This window comes from Phoxinus phoxinus, assembly GCF_949152265.1.
Source record: "Phoxinus phoxinus genome assembly, chromosome: 3".
In the NCBI taxonomy this organism is placed as follows: Eukaryota; Metazoa; Chordata; class Actinopteri; order Cypriniformes; family Leuciscidae; genus Phoxinus; species Phoxinus phoxinus.
The window spans coordinates 24,275,431-24,292,730 of NC_136878.1; the positions used below are offsets into that span (position 1 = coordinate 24,275,431).

The window sequence follows — 17,300 nt, forward strand, 5'->3', positions numbered from 1 at the left end:
CATATGCACGCAAAACAGAGACGTATTTTCGTTCTTTTATCACCGCACGGATATACAACTTGATGAAATGTTTAAATTAATAATAATCCATCTTGGTAGAATTAACTCATTATCTTTTGTTTCTTGTGTGTTGACATTCTCGTACCTGTAACTCTTGTTCATGGGAGAAACATCCGTGTTTGTAGGCTACATTATATTTGCTACGATGTGCTGGAAGAAGACTTTGAACTGACATGTTATCTGAAACTGTCCAAACAAACATAAAATAGGTGATGACTAAGAAACCTTATAACCTTTTTGTTGTTGATTAAAAAATAATAATAATTCCAATAGTGGAGCGGAACTTCAGCTAGGCTGAATTCCATATTTCATATTTCATATTTTTTAGGAAGGTAGCCTAATCGTTAGACTACTATACATAGATTGAGGATTCACATAATGATATGGAGCTAAACACATGTATACACTAAGAAAGAATCTGCACATTCACTAAAACCATTTTTTATTTACATAATCACAGACAAGAAGATAAAATGGTGAGATTTGCTATTGAAATGCAGCTACATCCTGCTGTGACTGTAGCTCCCCTGATTGTGGTTTAGGTATCAGGTGACAGAACGTCATCCTGGACAGCCACAGGCGCCAGAACCCTCCTATCTTAATGAAGATATCCAGACCACACATTTAAAAGTCTGTCATGGCATTCTTTCAAATAGTTCCCCTTTTGGGGCACATAGCATATATTTTCTGAGCGCATGAGCAGGCAAAATAGTGCTGAGATAATCTTTGGATAAATCTCTGATATGTTTTGTCTTTGGTAATATTTCAGGTCACTGTAGCAGGGTTTGACATCAGGATATTATGCATGGAATGTGCCGAGTATATCAAGATAATGTGCCATGCTATTATAAACCCGACAATTCGTGTCTGTCTCGGCTCACGAGTTTCCTTTTTTTAGTACCTCTTTCTCTTAACTCAAAGAGGACAATTGAGGTATGCTACTCAAATGATAGCAAGTAATTGTCTGCCATATAATCTTGGGTTTGAAAGATGTTTTATTGACCATGAAAACTGCTCTGAATGCATTTCGCGTTCTATAAAGGCCAAACAGTGCCCAATGAAATGAAACAGAATGAAAGCATTTTCAAAAAGAAAATGTGAAGAATGTGACGTTTTTTGAACTAGCACCTATTTTTTATAGCCTGATATTCCTAGCAAAATAAATTCAACACAGTATTTTAAATCATTTCAACACATGGATATTATTGCTGTTATTTCCACTGAATTATAACTAAATTGTCAGGTGCCATTATAAACAAGCACCATCAATTTTTTTGTTTTAGCTTGTTTCACTTTTGCCTTACAAACAATGAAATAAAGAAAAGAAATCTCTTTGTAGAAGTGGATTAACTGGAGGGATCACAGATGAATGAGGCATGTGCTGCTGTTCTCATTTTCATGTCTGGAAGAGCTGTGATCTCAGCAGTGTCTTTCATTTAGTATTGGATGAACTGCCGTATAAACTATACAGTTTAAAAAAAACAAGTTCTCTGTGACCATCCATGGCAGCTGGTACATGCCATCTTGTTGAGCTGATGGTTTCGATGGACTGGCGTTCAGGTCAAGTGTTTGTGCCTTTTGTCAGATGTCCTAGTGAGGGTTTTCCACTCTTTTTTGGAATGAATCGAGTAGAAAAAGAGTAGTCGAGGGGTTTTTGAACACCTCATTCCACTCCTTTCATCCCCTTGCCCCACTTTCTCCTAAATTCGATAGGCTGGTGCAGAAACATGAGCATCACAGCCTATTGGAAGGCACAGAAACAGAACAGAACAGCATGAGTTCAAAAGTTTGAACAATCTTAAGTTGCAGAGCTTAAAGGGACAGACACCTAAAAAAAAAAGTTCATTCTCACATAATTTACTCTCTCGTGTTTCCAAACCTGTATGTTTTCTTTCTTCAGCGGAACACAACAGACATTATATGGCATCCAAAGCAACATTGGATCCCAATGATTTTTCAAAATATCTTTTTTATGTTCCATAGAAGAAAGAAAATCATATAGGTTTGGAATGACAGGGTGAATAAAATAACTATGACATGTACTGTAGGTACATTAGTGAACTGTAAACTCTTTTATCCATTCATTAGGTAGAAAACTAAAATCTTCCAGACAAAGTAATAAATAAAATGTGACTGAAATCACTGAAATGTCTCTGTTCTCTACCTCAGTTGCCCATTTTCTTTTGTCGATCCAGGAGTTTCTGCCGCCTGTCAACCGGAATCTCATCCAAGCAAATACCATGGTTGCTCGCCCTTTGTGGCAACATAAAGAAAGATATCAGCATATCAACGCAACACGTTTAGTTTACTCTCGATGTACATAAAGACAGAAGTGTTTTTTATTTCTTACCCAGGAGTAAGGTCTGGCGGTATAGGTAGTGGCTTGTCAAATCCATCCCTCCCAACCAACCAAAATGTTTCCTCTACACCTTTACCCTGTAAGGGAATGACAGGAGCTCATATGACAGGATTCAAGACATTTATGAGGCATTTAGTACAATACTGTATAACAGAGTGTGTTTCCTTGGTTATAGTGTGAGTTTCGTGGGAACTGTTGAAAAAATAACTATCTTGAAACACTTTCACCCTCACAGTTTACTGAATTTGTTTACTAATAATGTCCAATGGTGGACATACATGCAACAGTGGGGAATTATGTTATTTTTGTCATTTTTTTCTGAAAGTCATGAACCTTTATAGTTTCTTTTCCATCACATTTCAAATGATGTGTTCTGTGTAATAACGTTATGTGGTGGAAATGACGGTGATGGAAATTGTAAACATTTTTGAAATAAAGTGGTTGTCTCCTTTTCTTTCGTTATTTGCCTTGATTTTGTTTCTACACACATCACGTCTCATATTTCTCAAGTGTCAAAAAATCTTTAAAAATAAGTAAACCGTCTAATCTGTATTAGGAACAAAACTTGTCTGTTGTGGTGGAGATGGCAGAAATTTGGGACAGATTTATGAGGACATAAATTTGTATAATGACATGTGTATTACACTGGTATTACAACTTAAACGTGGTTTATGAGGACATTTCACGAGTCCTCATAATTCAAATAGCTTAAAAAACTATGTTTTATTAAAAATGTTTCCTGTGATAGGTAGGTTTAGGGATAGGGGCAGTGTAAATGGATAGAATATACAGTTTGTACAGTATAAAAACCATTACGCCTATGGAATGTCCTCACATTTATAGCAAAACAAACTTGTGTGTGTGTGTGTTTGTACCTTGAGCTCTGTCCTGCCCCTACAATCTATTTTATAGCCAAGTTTGAGGCTGTTCAGGACATCAACAGTACTCTGGTTGACGTGAATTCTGTAAGCTGTAGAAACAGGGAGAGCAAAACAAAAAAAGGGGAAAAATATAATTATTTACATTAAATTAATTATTAAATAAATAATACATCAAAATAAATAGTTATAAATGTATCACTTAAGCATTGCCCACACTGATTGAGTTCATACAGACTCATCAAGAACATTGAGCAGAGTTCTAGTTGAAGGTAATGATGTTCCCTGAGAAACCACTAGATGACAGTATGCCTCTAACTGTTAAAGTTTTCAATCTGATGCACTAGGCATGTTACATCACTGGAGACGTTTCCTTCAGATTATCTGGGCAACTGTGTTCTAGTCATTTCATTGCGTAGGTGAAATCACACAGTACTAAACGTGTAACCTTTGAGGCCCAATCTATGATGAAAACATCTTTAATCTTTCATTTAAGATTAGTTTGAAACAACCTGATTTTAAAACAAAGTCTTCTTGTACAATATGATAAATAATTCTGAGGTAGCCTAATTCAATGCAAACTACCATTCAAAAGTTAAAAAAAAATATTTATTTAATAAAGAATACAGTAAAATGTGACTTTGTGAAATATTATTAAAATATTAAAATAACTGTTAGATATTTTAAAATATAATTTATTCCTGTGATGCCAAAGCTGAATTTTTAAGATCATTACAGTTTTCAGTGTCACATGATCCTTCAGAAATCATTCTAATATGCTGATTTGCTGCTCAAGAAACATTAATTATTATTAGCAATGTTGAAAACAGTGCTACTGCTTGATATTTTGGTGGAAACCGTCATTTACATTTTTTTTGGATTTTATTGAAGAATAGAAGGACAAAATCTTTTGCAACATTATAAATGTCTTTGCTTTCACTTCTGATCAGTTGAATAAAAAGTATTGATTTCTTTTAAAAAAACAACAACGTTTGAATGGCAGTTCGTTAGCAAATCTTTTATCAAATTTCACACATTCCATGATCTTCAGCATGAAACGTGAAGTAAATGTTCTTGGATAAATGTGACAGAAGGTCTGATTAAAGGTGAGACAGTTCAGGGTGATAGCGGAGGCTGAGTTCTAAGAGGACATTAGCTTTAAAGCAGAATTTTCTTTCTAATTTGGCTTATACTCTTAAGAGCTTACAGGGAACTCTTCACTTTAAGCCCTCTGAGCTTCTCACTGACATGCACTCACTGATCATCACACACACACACAAAACACACACACACACACACACACACACACACACACACACACACACACACACACACACACACACACACACACACACACATTCCTGGAATCATGACTTCAGAGACAAGTCAAAAAAGCTTACATTGTTAGTATCAGACACATGCTGATGTATATACATATACTATACAACACAAAAGTGTGAGGGGGACTCACGCAACCCTGTGGATTCCATTCGGGAAGCTGTGTTTACTGTGTCCCCGAACAGACAGTACCGAGGCATCTTCAACCCAACTACACCCGCCACCACTGGACCTGTACAGACACACATAAATAATAAGACATCAGCGACTGCATTACATTTCATAGAATTACATAGCGCTGCGTCAGTCACACCTGTGCAAGCACCATGTGATCTCTGTTGAGTTGGGGCCAGCGCTGTGCTTACTAATTGGATGAATCTGTTAATTGGATGATGCCCAGGATTTACATTTCACTTGTTCTAGGAATACACAGCCATCAGAGGATCAAGTGTAAATACGTATTTACATTTAGCACTATGTTCAGTTTGGTGATGTAAGACTAGGCCATTTTTTTCATTGAAATTATATGGCTGATTTTTAACTTTGTGAGAAGGGCATAAAGTGCTAGTAAAGTGTTTTACAATAAAATAGAAAACTGTTATTTTAAATGTGTAATTTCACAATATTTTGCTAATTTAACTGTGTTAAAGCCTTGTGGCAGCGCTTCGACGCGTAGTGCAGTTGCACTTCTAGCCACACGAGGTCCAGTCCTGGCTTGGGTATCTTTCCCAATCCTATCCCCCTCTCTCTCTCTCACTTAGCTTCCTGTCAGTTCTCTACTATTCTATCTCAATAAAAGCAAAAAAAAACACAGCAACAACAGAAGAATCTCCACAAAAGACCCCACACTTTTGAATGTTATAAGTGTAAGTGTTTGTGTGCATTGTGCTTTTCTTACCAGAATGGAGTCCAATGCGGATTTTGACTTTGACGTCAGGCATGTGCCTCATTTGAAATGTTCCGATGCAGTGCAGAATGTCTAGAGACATGTTGGCCATCTCTGCTGCGTGACGGTTACCATTGCGGTTCGGAACACCTGATGCCACCATGTACGCATCACCAATAGTCTCCACCTGTTGATATATGTCATATAAAATGTTCATTGTTAAAATTCTGTTTTTGTAAAAAACTGTTTGCATGTGCTATAGAAATGACCTCAGATTATAAAATGCAATAGAAATAACGTATTATTTTAATTTAGCCCATCAAAAGATTACATCTACAAAAAGAAGATCTTACCAAAGAAGAAATATTTTACTTTTTTATGCATTCTCAGAAAAAAAAAATGGTCCAAAACCTTTCAAACATGTATAAATGTACCATTTAGGTACTAATATGAACCTCTGGCCATTATTATGCACCTTTTAGAGCTAAATAAGGTACAAAAGTTGACTTTTTGAAAGGGAACCGCCCCAAAAACACTCTAAATCTTCTATTATGAGATCAGTATCATTTCCACAACAGTGTAAGTGAAAAATAAAAAAGCTCATGCAGACCTTGTAGACATCGTGGATTGCGATGATTCCATCGAAGAGTATGTAGAGGTCGTTAAGCAGATCGACCACTTCGATAGGTTCACTCAGAGCAGAAATGGTGGTGAAACCTACAATATCACTGAAATACAGTGTGACGTCTGAAAAGTGCTCCGGTTTTACTGGCTTTCCTGTCTTTAATGCCAAGGCCACAGACCTGAAAGACAGAATGGCATTATAAGAAACAAGAAGAGAATAGGGAAAGAAGGGTGAAGTTAGACGGAAGTGGGACTCACTTGGGCAGCATCTGGGCTAGGAGAGCATCAGTTTTCTGACGCTCTACCTCTAGTTCTTCAGTCCTCTCTCGGATCAGATCCTCCAGGTTTGAGGAGTACTGCTCCAGCATCCTTAACATTGAGTCAATTATATTTGTCTTCTTTCCCTTGTTCACATTTTTAAACTGCAAGTAAGAAAGTAAGAGACAGAGAACAGTATTTTTTTGTTTTCTCCGGTGAATATATGTGTGTCCTGGTAAACCCTACATTATGGGGACAAAACGCCCCACAAAGGCGGCACTATCCGAAATCCTTGTGTGTGTGTGTGTGTGTGTGTGTGTGTGTGTGTGTGTGTGTGTGTGTGTGTGTGTGTGCGTGTGCGCATGAGAGAAAAAGAAGCTGTACCTGTTTGAAGATCTCCTCAAACGTGGGTCTCTTGTCAGGCTCCTCACTCCAGGCCTGCTTCATGATCTGAATCACCTCCAGCGGAGCTTCATCCACAGACACAGTGGGTCTGCACAGCGGTGGAGGAGAGCGCACCTTATCTATGATTTCTGCACACAGAGATACACAACTGAATTGCTCCAAACAAGCTCAATTAAATCATTGCTATTTTCAGCTTCTCCATTAATTAGGTAAACATGGACAAATGAAAATCGACGTGTTAAGCGATCATGTAGTGATATGTGATAGTGTCTAACCTTCAGGAGGCATATCCAACATGCAAAAGGGTGCGCAGCGAGAGATCACCTCCTGCATGATAATAGAAAAGCTGTATACATCTGCTGCAAACGCCCCCTTCCTCTTCAGATTAGGGTTCCGCAGGATCTCTGGAGCCGTCCACAATTGATCTGAATAAAAAATACAGAGATCAGAGTCAACCAGAAAGACGGAATACATAAAAGCAAGCAAGAGGAGCCTCTATATCATGGTTCTCATAACACTTTCCATATTAAACGTACCCTCCGGTTGGCTGTCCTCCAAGATGATGTTTTGACAGTTGATGATTTCAACGAAGCCATAATCTGTAACCTTCAGAACAAACCTGCCATCTACCACACAGTTTCTTGACTTCAGGCGTCCATGAATAACCCCACGATTATGCAAGTACTTCATTCCCTGAGAGAAAAGTGACAGAGATGTATGAGAAGATGGACGCAGGGGACATCTTTGACAGTTCATTACTTAACATGCAGCCAGTCATTCTTTACCACATTTTCATCCATATCTTCATCTTCTTACTGAGTTGTTCTTACATATCTGTTCATCTATGCATTCATTCAACCCTTTGTTAATTGAGCTTTCCTTCCATCGCTTCAATTCCTCACCCTGATCAGATCAAGGAGAAGAGAGGATTTGAACATCCAGTCCAGTCTCATTTCCTCGTTGTTGAGAAGGTCTTCCAGGCTGCCTCTGGTACAGTGCTCCGTAACAATGCCAAATATGCCAGTATCCAGGAACAGACCCAGATACAAGTTCAGATTCTCATGGCGCATGTCTCTCAGCTAGAGAGAGAGAGAGAGAGAAGGGAGCAAACAGAAGCAAAAAAGAGGGTAAAGAAGGTAAGCAGCATTCAGTTTTCCTTTCAAAACCTGTCCACAATTTATTAGCTAACTTTCATTTCTTTTCTCTCACTTTCTCTCTCTTACCTTGGTAAAGGTGGTCTGTGTGTTCTCAGCGATTTCTGAAACAGAATCTTCACAGGGGCATTTCTTCAGCCAAACCCAGTCACCCTGACAACACAGAACAATTCAATTTAACACAACACCACACCACATGCGCAGACAGAATCTCCGACTCTATTTTTCTCATTTCCTACACTGAGTTTAGAGGGAAATATGTATAATACTATGGAATTCATTTAAATAAGGTACTGTAAATGGATTAAATTGAATTTTTCAAGGACTACACTTTTATTGGTACGTATGTTTTATTAATTATAATATTATAATGAAAGTCATAATGTACAGTTTGATAAACATACAAGGGACAAGTGATGTGTAGAATTTTGTGAAACACAGACATCTGCAGCTTTCGACATATTCTGCATACTACTGTACATCTCCACAACATCTGATTTACAACTAACTGCTGTATGTTGTTCATAATAATATACAGGCTACTTTATACCACAGTCATCTAATCTGATTGTAAGCTTAGTTACAACCCTGGGGAAAGAAACAACATGATTTGATTCTGGCGACTAACTTAACTTGCTGTATATCACAAACATGAACCGTATGGACCGAGATCTTAGGTTGGACTCAAGCACATCACCAGCACACTTTTTTCTTGTTTTGCAATAATGTACAGGTTTTTGAAATTCACCAAGCACCCTGATTAAAAATCCAGCATTGCTGGGGCCAGTTACATAAACATAGCCATTGTGTTAAGACTGTGCCTTAAAGGGTTTGTTCACCCAAAAATGAAAAAATTCTGTAATTAATTACCGTACTCACCCTCACATCGTTCCAAACCCGTAACCTTCGTTCATCTTGGGAACATAGATTAAGATATTTTTGATGAAATCGAAAGAGGTTCCTGGACCAGCCATAGGCAGAAACATCATTGCAAAGTTAGTTAAGACATCATTAAAATAGTCCATGTGACTACAGTGGTTCAACCTTAATGTTATGAAGCGACGAGAATACTTTTTGTGTGCAAAAAACAAACAAAAACAATGAATTTATTCAACAATTTTTTCTCCTCCGTGTCAGTCTCTGACGCTGTTCACGTTGTAAACACAGTGCAGCGCTTCCGGGTTCTACGTCAGAAAGGCGGCTCAGTCAGTACCGGCCGGCTCCTGCGTCAGCAGCTTACGCATGTGTCGAGGCGCTCACACGAAGAGCGTCAGAGACTGACACAGAAGAGAAGAAATAGTTGAATAAAGTCGTTATTTTGGGGTTTTATTGTGCACAAAAAGTATTCTCATCACTTCATAACATTAAGGTTGAACCACTGTAGTCACATGGACTATTTTAACAATGTCTTTACTACCTTTCTTTAGACCTTACTACCTGCCTATGGACGGATCACAAAGCTCTCGGATTTCATCAAAAATATATTTGTGTTCCGAAGATGAACTAAGGTCTTACAGGTTTGGAACAACATAATGGTGAGTAATTAATGACAGAATTTTCATTTTTCGGTGAACTAACCCTTTAAGAACTATTAAGAAACTATAGTATGACTAGCAGTTAGTTGGGGGTAATCAGTCTTACTTTTCGGTATCAAATTAGATCAATATGTTTTTATGTATCTGACTTGAAAAAAGTTGTGAACATTCGTAAAGAAAAAATTGGATGACTAACTTGTAAGACTAGTCTTAGCAGTTTATTCATCCAGCCCCTGGTTGCCAGCATAAGGTTTGTTTTGCATGCTAAGAACTGTATGCTGGTTTGCTGGTCACCAGGATGGTAAGCGGGAGAGCTACACCAGCTCAGTTTTGCTTGAGAACAGCATCACTATGCTGGACCAGCACTATACCAGCATAAACCAGCTTGAATTCAAACAAACTAACTGGTCAAATTTTGTCTGAAACATTGGTTACCTTCTGGTATTCAGTACAAAATTCCTCTTGTTTGTGTGATATTGCTTTAATATAGAACCAAAACACTTTGCTAACAGCTTATTATGGTGTATGTCTGGACACAAAACGCACAGATTTCACACACCTCAAACACAGCAACGTTGGACGTTTCAGCAGATGAAGTAATGTAACTGCGAGCTGAAACTGAGTGGTGTGGGGTTTTAACATCTAGTTGACTCTTCACCATACTATCCTCATTCAGCTTCTACAGAGAGAAAGAAGAAAGAGAGAAATTGATCATGAGAGAGGCATCAACAACAAATCTATGAAAAAGAGAGAGAGAATTAATAATATATCAAGTAATTTCTATGAAAAGACTCATTATTGTCCTATTTATTATCCTATTTATCACATTCGCAGCAGGGCACACTAAAATGAAATTAAATAAAATTATTATCATACTCTCCTCATTCAGCTTCTACTCACAGAGAGAGAGAGAGAGAGAGAGAGAGAGAGAGAGAGAGAGAGAGAGAGCATGTGTGACTGACCCTCCTGCTGAGTGTGGTGTTGATGAAGACCAAATCATCCAGTGTCAGCACTATCTTAGCAGCGCTTCCTCCTCCTCCTCCTCCACCAAACGCTCCTAATATCCCCACCTGACCATGTTTCCTGGACACACACACTCATATACTTATTTGTTTATCAGTAAGACTATAAACTTGTTCAACACAAGGTGGTTTGCTAAAACTCAAGCAAGTCAATTCATACCTTACTTGGAGAAAAAGGACACCTGCTCCACCTATCAACACAATGAACAACAAAAGGAGGAAGAAAACTCCATCCAGGCCTGAAACAAAAAAAAAGAATGAGAAACAGAATCAGTCGTGACGTTGATGTCATAAAATGTAATGTAATGAAATTTGGCACAAGAAGTTCTGCTTCCTCACCTCCACTACAAGCGATATAAGGGCTGAACCAGCAGTTTGAGTCACTGCTCGGAGACGCTCCAGCAAAATGAATCGATTTCCCCAAGTACTTCAACCCTCCATATTTTCCATGCGTGTGCGGTGCTTCGAGGGCGTGCGTGAGGTGTAGGCTGGAGCCAGAGCCATCTGAATCCAGGACAGCGTAGCGTGCCTGCATTCCTTCTCCATCAGAACCTGCTGATATCCGTTGGTTAAAGCCATTGAATTCAAATCCGCCGTCGTTTTTAGCCAGTACATCACCCGATACCCAGCGCCCACCACTCGTAGCACGGCTCTGCTCTGCAGCCATGGCTGTATAATAGAGCATGTTATAAATGGTCCCAAAAAATGGCGAAACCTGTCAAGAAAGAATAAACACACAAAAATAGAACAAATAACACAAGAGTCTTAGAGTGATTCTAAGCAATTTCTCATACCAGGGAAAACTTAAGTGTCTGTTGTTCACTTTATCAAAGTGTTCTTTTAGTATCACTATTATAGTTTTTAATAATATTCTGAATTAGTTTTTGAATTAGTATTTTGGTCATTTGTCATTACGATGCGTCTATATGTTTTTTATAAATTTTTATTTCAGTTTGTTATTTTAGAACATCAACCCCTGGTTTCACAGACTAGGCTTAAATTTAGTCCCAGACTAAAATGCATGTTTGAGCTGTTTTGACTGAAAGAAACTTTTACTGAAATATCTTATAACATGTCAGTGCCACAGTTTTCTAAATATTTTATTTTATTTCAGGTAACATTTATTTTATTTCAAGTAACAAATATGTTTTTTTATGGTTTTAGTTAACTATTATAACCCTGTTTTATGAGAATCATTTAAAGACAAAACACCAACCTACAAATGTCTTAGCATACACAAATTATCTACATATTAAATACATAACGCTTAACACCTTTTATCTGTGTTAAAAAACATCTGGAGAGTCTGCTATTTGTGTCCCTATATTGCTTGTTTAAAATGAGACCACTAGTTCTAAAACCATTTGGTAAGACGAGTTCAAACTCAGTGTGTTACCTCTTCAGCTGGTGTGCTGCTGCGGATGTCATAGGATTCCTGTGCTGCATTAAAGGCCTCATAGAAGTTTTGTTCCCCTTGGTCCATGGTTACTGTTAAGACCCCATCGTATGCTCGTCGCAGTTTGGTGTCATTGGCCAGGATTGGATAGTTCACATTTTTATATGGCAGTGAATATAGCAGTGTGTCATATGGAATGAAGATGTATCCTCGGTCAATCATTCTCATGTCCAGTGCTGTGGTAAGCAACTGATACTGTTCCTCTCCACCAATCAGAACAGAGTGCATGCACATAATGACAACTGCACACACACACACACACACACAAATTAAGAAGGAGGAAAAAGAATTGAGCAATAAATGAAGGCATAAGTTGATGTTAATAATTATTAAAAAAAAACAAAAACAATGAGAGATATAACACAACACAGAATGATATTTAAAAAGAATTGCCACAATAATATTGATCGTGTCTGTCCTAATTATATCACACTCACAGAAGAGCACACAATTAAATTATAAATAAACATGATTAAAATAATGGAATAATTTTTTTTATGTATACGATTTGAGAATACATACATTTTCTTCTATATGACATATGGATAGTATTTTCAATCCTTAATCACAGATTTTATTTATCTTATAAGTTAACTGAGGATATAGAAGCACATCATTTTATTTGAAAACTTTAACCACTGTTCTTTAATCCTCGGTTTTTAACTGAAGTTCTAAAAACAATAGTCAAGAGTTACTTGCTGCGCATTTTAAGTGTACATTTTTTAACATAACTCAGAACTCACCCCTCACTCGATCCATCTCTCGTATTGCCTTTAGGGCTCGTCGTGGTCCCTCCTTGTCCGCCCCCATGGTAACAACCGTGCCAACTGGCAGACCAAGAGCCCGCAGGGATGCTGCAAGTTCATGCCCAGTCGCTTCCCACATGTCGTTCTCCACAGTTATAATCCCAACATGTGCCCAGCGGAAAAAGCGCAGCACAGAGAATAGCACGCGAGAAGACAACGGGAGTGGCCGCAGAAAGGAGGGATACATTTCCTCATTCATGTCAGCCTTCAGGCAAGCCCAGGACAGGATGCCCTTGTTCCAATTCTTTGCCAGCAGTGCAGCAGCAGTGCAGTAGGCAGGGTTTGCCGGTCCAAGAAAGGCCGAACCGTAGCTCTCCAGCTCGGCAAAGCGTGCCAGGCCTCTCGAGCTCGAGCAATCCTCATTAATTAGAGTGTAATCATACCAGTAGCCTTTGTTGAGGTCGGGGTCTTTGTTGATACGGCTAATGGCTAATCGGGCAGCCAGGTCTGGCAGGGCTTTGGAGTACAAAGGGTCGCACGCCCATGGTCCTACGATGGCAATTTTGAAGGTGGTGCCCCAGGCCTCACAGGGCAAGTATGATAGCATGACTAAAGGAAGGAGCAAACTGTTCCCCCACCAGCTGTGGCTGCGTAGCACTGGGGTCGAGGACACTGAGCTCGCTGGGCCATCGGGGCTTTTTGCTTTTTGCTTTGAGGTTGGTTTTCGTCGTCGCTTTCCTGCTGAAGACTGTGGTTGCCATCGCGGGTGGTGGGACTGGCAAAGAAAGCTAGAGTTTCTATGGTCATCCATTTCCATTTTTTTTCTACTGTTAAGTGTCAGGAATGATGGGAAAACAGGTGGCACTGAGAGATGTTGTGTATTTATGTGAATATTTTTTGTCAGGGACAGTATGAAGGCTGATAAAAACACACTCCAAACACCCAGCTCTCGATTTGGGTTCTACCCACTGAGGGGCACTAGCCCAAAACTATTGCACAATAACCAGCCATCACTGTCTGTTATGGAGATGGAGCAAATGTGTGCAGTTGTATTTGAGAGAAACAATAAAGGTTTGGTGAAAAGGAAGGGAAAAGACAAGGGACAGAAACAGAACATAAAAAGACAAAATTAGTCTTTCTTCTTATTAAAATATTGCAGTTATTTTCACCATTGTTTAATAGTGATGCAAAAGTGGCTCAAACATCAGTAGGCTATCAGGGTCATTCATTATGGTACCAAGGTCAACAGAACTACACTACAGTTCAAAAGCTGGGCATCAGTAATATTTGTTTGAACAAAATGAATACTTTTATTCAGCAAGGACAATAAATGTCACGAATGATTTTTAATGCGGTTCTTTTGAAATTTCGATTAATCAAATAATTCAAAAAAAAAATCACAAAAATATTAAGGAGATACATATATATATATATATATATATAATATTGTTTAATAATTATATTAAAATGAATTAATTACAAATAATGTATTTTTATAGTAACAATATTACTGTTTTTACTTTATTTTTGATAAAATAAATGCCTTGGTGAGAGACTTCTTTCAAAAACATAAAATAAAATTAAGCAGATCCTTTTTTTGGCATGAGTCTGAAAAGTAAAGCCCATATCCACCTAAAAAGTATTATGACTTTTCATCTTGATAAAATCATAATTGTGACTACACCTCACAATGTGACTTAATTTCTTCTTTTAAACTGTCTTGCAATTACTTTTTTATCTTTTACTGAGGTATAGGGTCCCAGCCTAAATTATGTGTTTAGCGAGGATGAAATATATTTATATATTCATATTCATTTTTTTTTAACAGAATGATATCTATATTACTTCTTTTAAAAGTGGCAACTCTCAATGAAATGCTGTTTGGTTTGCTAATAATGGTTTTGTGGTGACCAAAGTGAAACTGAGAAATAAGAAGCAGGGTATTGAAGTCTTCTTCAAACCACTTTTCATTCTGGCCTTTTCACTGCGATCCTAGAGATCTGATCTCTGATTGCAGGCTTGGTCTGGTCAGCTGACCAACCACTTCCTCACCTGACTCATGTGCCATCTGTGTTTAAAGGTGGAGCTGGGGTGAAGTGTCACACAACATGTACCAGGCTGTCTCTCTCTGCATCTATCCATTGCTCAGCAGGCAGAAAGCAGATTACAAGCTCTGCCTTCATTAGCCCTGGCCATAATAACTGCCAAATAACGTGAGGCTTAATCAATCTTAATCTTAATCAACTTTATCTCTTTACACAATCATCACTCTGTATCTATTGACCTATCAGAAGTCTTTTCTTCTTAGATTTTTTGTTATTCTTCCACTTTTAATCCATGTCTTTGGTATTCTGGATTACTTCTGTATAACTTTCCTCTCTACCCCTCACGTCTTAACCGGCTGGCTTTCTTTCTTTCTTTGGACCTTTAGCCAGCACTGAAATACCTCAGGATTACAGCGGATTGCACGGGACCTTGCTGTCAGCCTCACGTTACTCCCATGTTTGAGTAATTTACTGTCTGTAATATTGGATAACTGGTACACCACAGCAATTTTTATGTATGGCATCACAGCACAATAGTTTCATCAGCTAAAATAATGTCACATTTGAGGACTTAATAGCCTACAAGCTGCTTAAATATTTCACTTGTAGTATTTAAATATGTAAATCTAGTCATCAAAGCTATATAATAGGACAATATGTTTATGTCAGCTCCCATGTATACATGCCATCTCATAGAGGTTTTAAATCTAGATATTCCTCGTCACTAATAAGATTTGTTAAGGCTGCTTTTACATTCAAAGGGGGTGTCCTGTTATATACCATGTAAATGGGCCAATGCTATTATTATAGCTGATCATTGGCTGCTGGAAATTACGGCTTGAGTCTCATGATCTGATCATGTACACATGGATCATATTGTGTGTCTTTCTGATGGATATTAAGCTGCACATACAAAATTAGAATTGAAAATATTGAAATTAGATACTGGAAAGTTTTTCTGTCTAGCTGTCTACTTATAACCTCCTTTTTATAGCCAATGATGTATTAAATACACATATGTAGTCCATTCAAGTTGATATGTAACATGGTGATGTTACATTCTTTTAGCATTTGCAGTAAAGTTTCCTCTACACTGCCTATTTTGTGGCATTTGTACCTGGATATGTATAAAGTAGCCTATGTAATGCATTAGTTTAAGTGACTGAACATACAAAAACATTATAGTGAATTGACACCTGTAATAGAAAACAATAATATTTCTTCACCACAAAGAATCATATATTTGAATGTTAGTGAATGTTAGCATTTAGCAATGGACATTTTTCTTAAATTGATACAGACAGTTGACATTTAACTATGTAGTATACCCAATAAAATTAGATAGTCTAAACTACTTTTTGGCTGATAAAAAAACAGAATAGAGAAATAAAATAAAGTATATTATATTAAACAAAATGATTTAACAAACTCTGCTTATACAATTTTCAAAAAACCAAAGCATCTCTAATGATGTTGTAACAAGATTACTTGGCATCCCTCAGGGAAGTCCTATAATTCTCTAAGAGTCCAGGACCACTCAAGCAAATTTAATATCGAAAACTACTTTTATTCTTAATAAAGGATTGTTTAATAGAAGAGCAAAAGATTGGCTGACCTGGTGTGTGTGGCTAATTGAGAGCCATGATGAGTGCTGGTTCCATTAGAACACAGAGAGTCTGGGAAGAGCCAGCGGGAGACCAGAACTGCACTCCCAGAGAGGTGGATGTAGGTGACAAAATCCAATTTAAAAATGTAAAAGTCCAAATTGAAGGTGGAGAAAAGACAAATATTCCATGTAAAAACAAATAGAAGAGCAGTCTTTAAAAAAATCTCTGAAAAGAATTGTATAAAAAGTATAGAAGTAAAAATCCACCTTTCTCTTTTTACAATGGATAGTTGATTTTTGGTTTGTGGTCCCCGGAGGTTGAAGGCCCTCTATTAAACTGAGTCCTGCCCCAGTCTGGAGAGCCTAATGGGGGAGGCCACTGAAACAAGAGCCTCTCTGAGTCCTGGGTCTTACTGGGAACACGCAGATTTACTGACAGAGAGAGAGAAAGAGAGAGAGAGGTAGCGCGGGACAAAGAATGAGCAGAAGAGAAAGGAGGGGCAGGCCGGGAATCTAAGCGGTGACTTCTTAACCCTCTTTAGCCTATAATCCACACATGCATGGCAAAAGGCATTTTGTCTCCTCAGTGAATGTGAGCTTGTGGCGTAGAAATATATTGATTGACAATTTTGACAAGTAAATTGAAATATTCACCAAACGTATATACTCACACTCTCATTTACAACATTAGACATTTTATTTATTTATTTATTTATTTTTAATCATTTTAGCTATCTCTACTCTCTGAGTCCAACTATAAATGGTTGGTTTTGAATTTGGAATTTAAATGAGGAAAAATATTCATGTCTCTACATACATCTATGTGACCAGACAATGAACAGAAAAGCGAACAATATGAAGATCACACGGCACAACTTCTGCAAGAGGTTTAAGATGATGGTGTTAAACCATTAGTGTAACACGTCCT

At 37.8% G+C, this 17,300-nt stretch overlaps 1 protein-coding gene across 2 annotated transcripts; it reads right to left on the reverse strand.

The window, feature by feature from the left end:
- Positions 1-485: 485 nt before the first annotated feature.
- On the reverse strand, positions 486-16,825 carry gucy2d (guanylate cyclase 2D, retinal). Of its 2 annotated transcripts, XM_079607831.1 has the most exons (21): positions 16,640-16,825; positions 16,382-16,469; positions 12,719-13,738; positions 11,916-12,217; positions 10,859-11,234; positions 10,680-10,758; positions 10,460-10,580; positions 10,057-10,176; positions 8,032-8,115; positions 7,711-7,887; positions 7,345-7,501; positions 7,084-7,233; positions 6,788-6,936; positions 6,404-6,567; positions 6,132-6,324; positions 5,534-5,708; positions 4,769-4,867; positions 3,295-3,389; positions 2,411-2,496; positions 2,225-2,313; positions 486-1,801 (listed from the first exon to the last, which is right to left on the reverse strand). In XM_079607831.1, the coding sequence occupies exons 3-20, from the start codon at positions 13,536-13,538 to the stop codon at positions 2,226-2,228; spliced, it is 3,435 nt and encodes a 1,144-aa protein (XP_079463957.1). In that variant the 5' UTR covers positions 13,539-13,738; positions 16,382-16,469; positions 16,640-16,825; the 3' UTR covers positions 486-1,801; position 2,225. The 2 variants fall into 2 exon arrangements, with proteins under 2 accessions (XP_079463957.1, XP_079463956.1); XM_079607830.1 differs by having other exon boundaries at positions 16,382-16,819.
- Between the last annotated feature and the right edge of the window lie 475 nt (positions 16,826-17,300).

Coding starts and splice junctions, on each gene's coding strand:
- gucy2d (XM_079607831.1), bottom strand. CDS start 13,538: ATGGAAATGGATGACCATAGAAACTCTAGCTTTCTTTGCCAGTCCCAC. Junction 8,116..10,056: donor CCAACGTTGCTGTGTTTGAG/GTGTGTGAAATC, acceptor CTGTGTTGTCAG/GGTGACTGGGTTTGGCTGAA. Junction 6,568..6,787: donor TTGAGGAGATCTTCAAACAG/GTACAGCTTCTT, acceptor TCTTACTTGCAG/TTTAAAAATGTGAACAAGGG.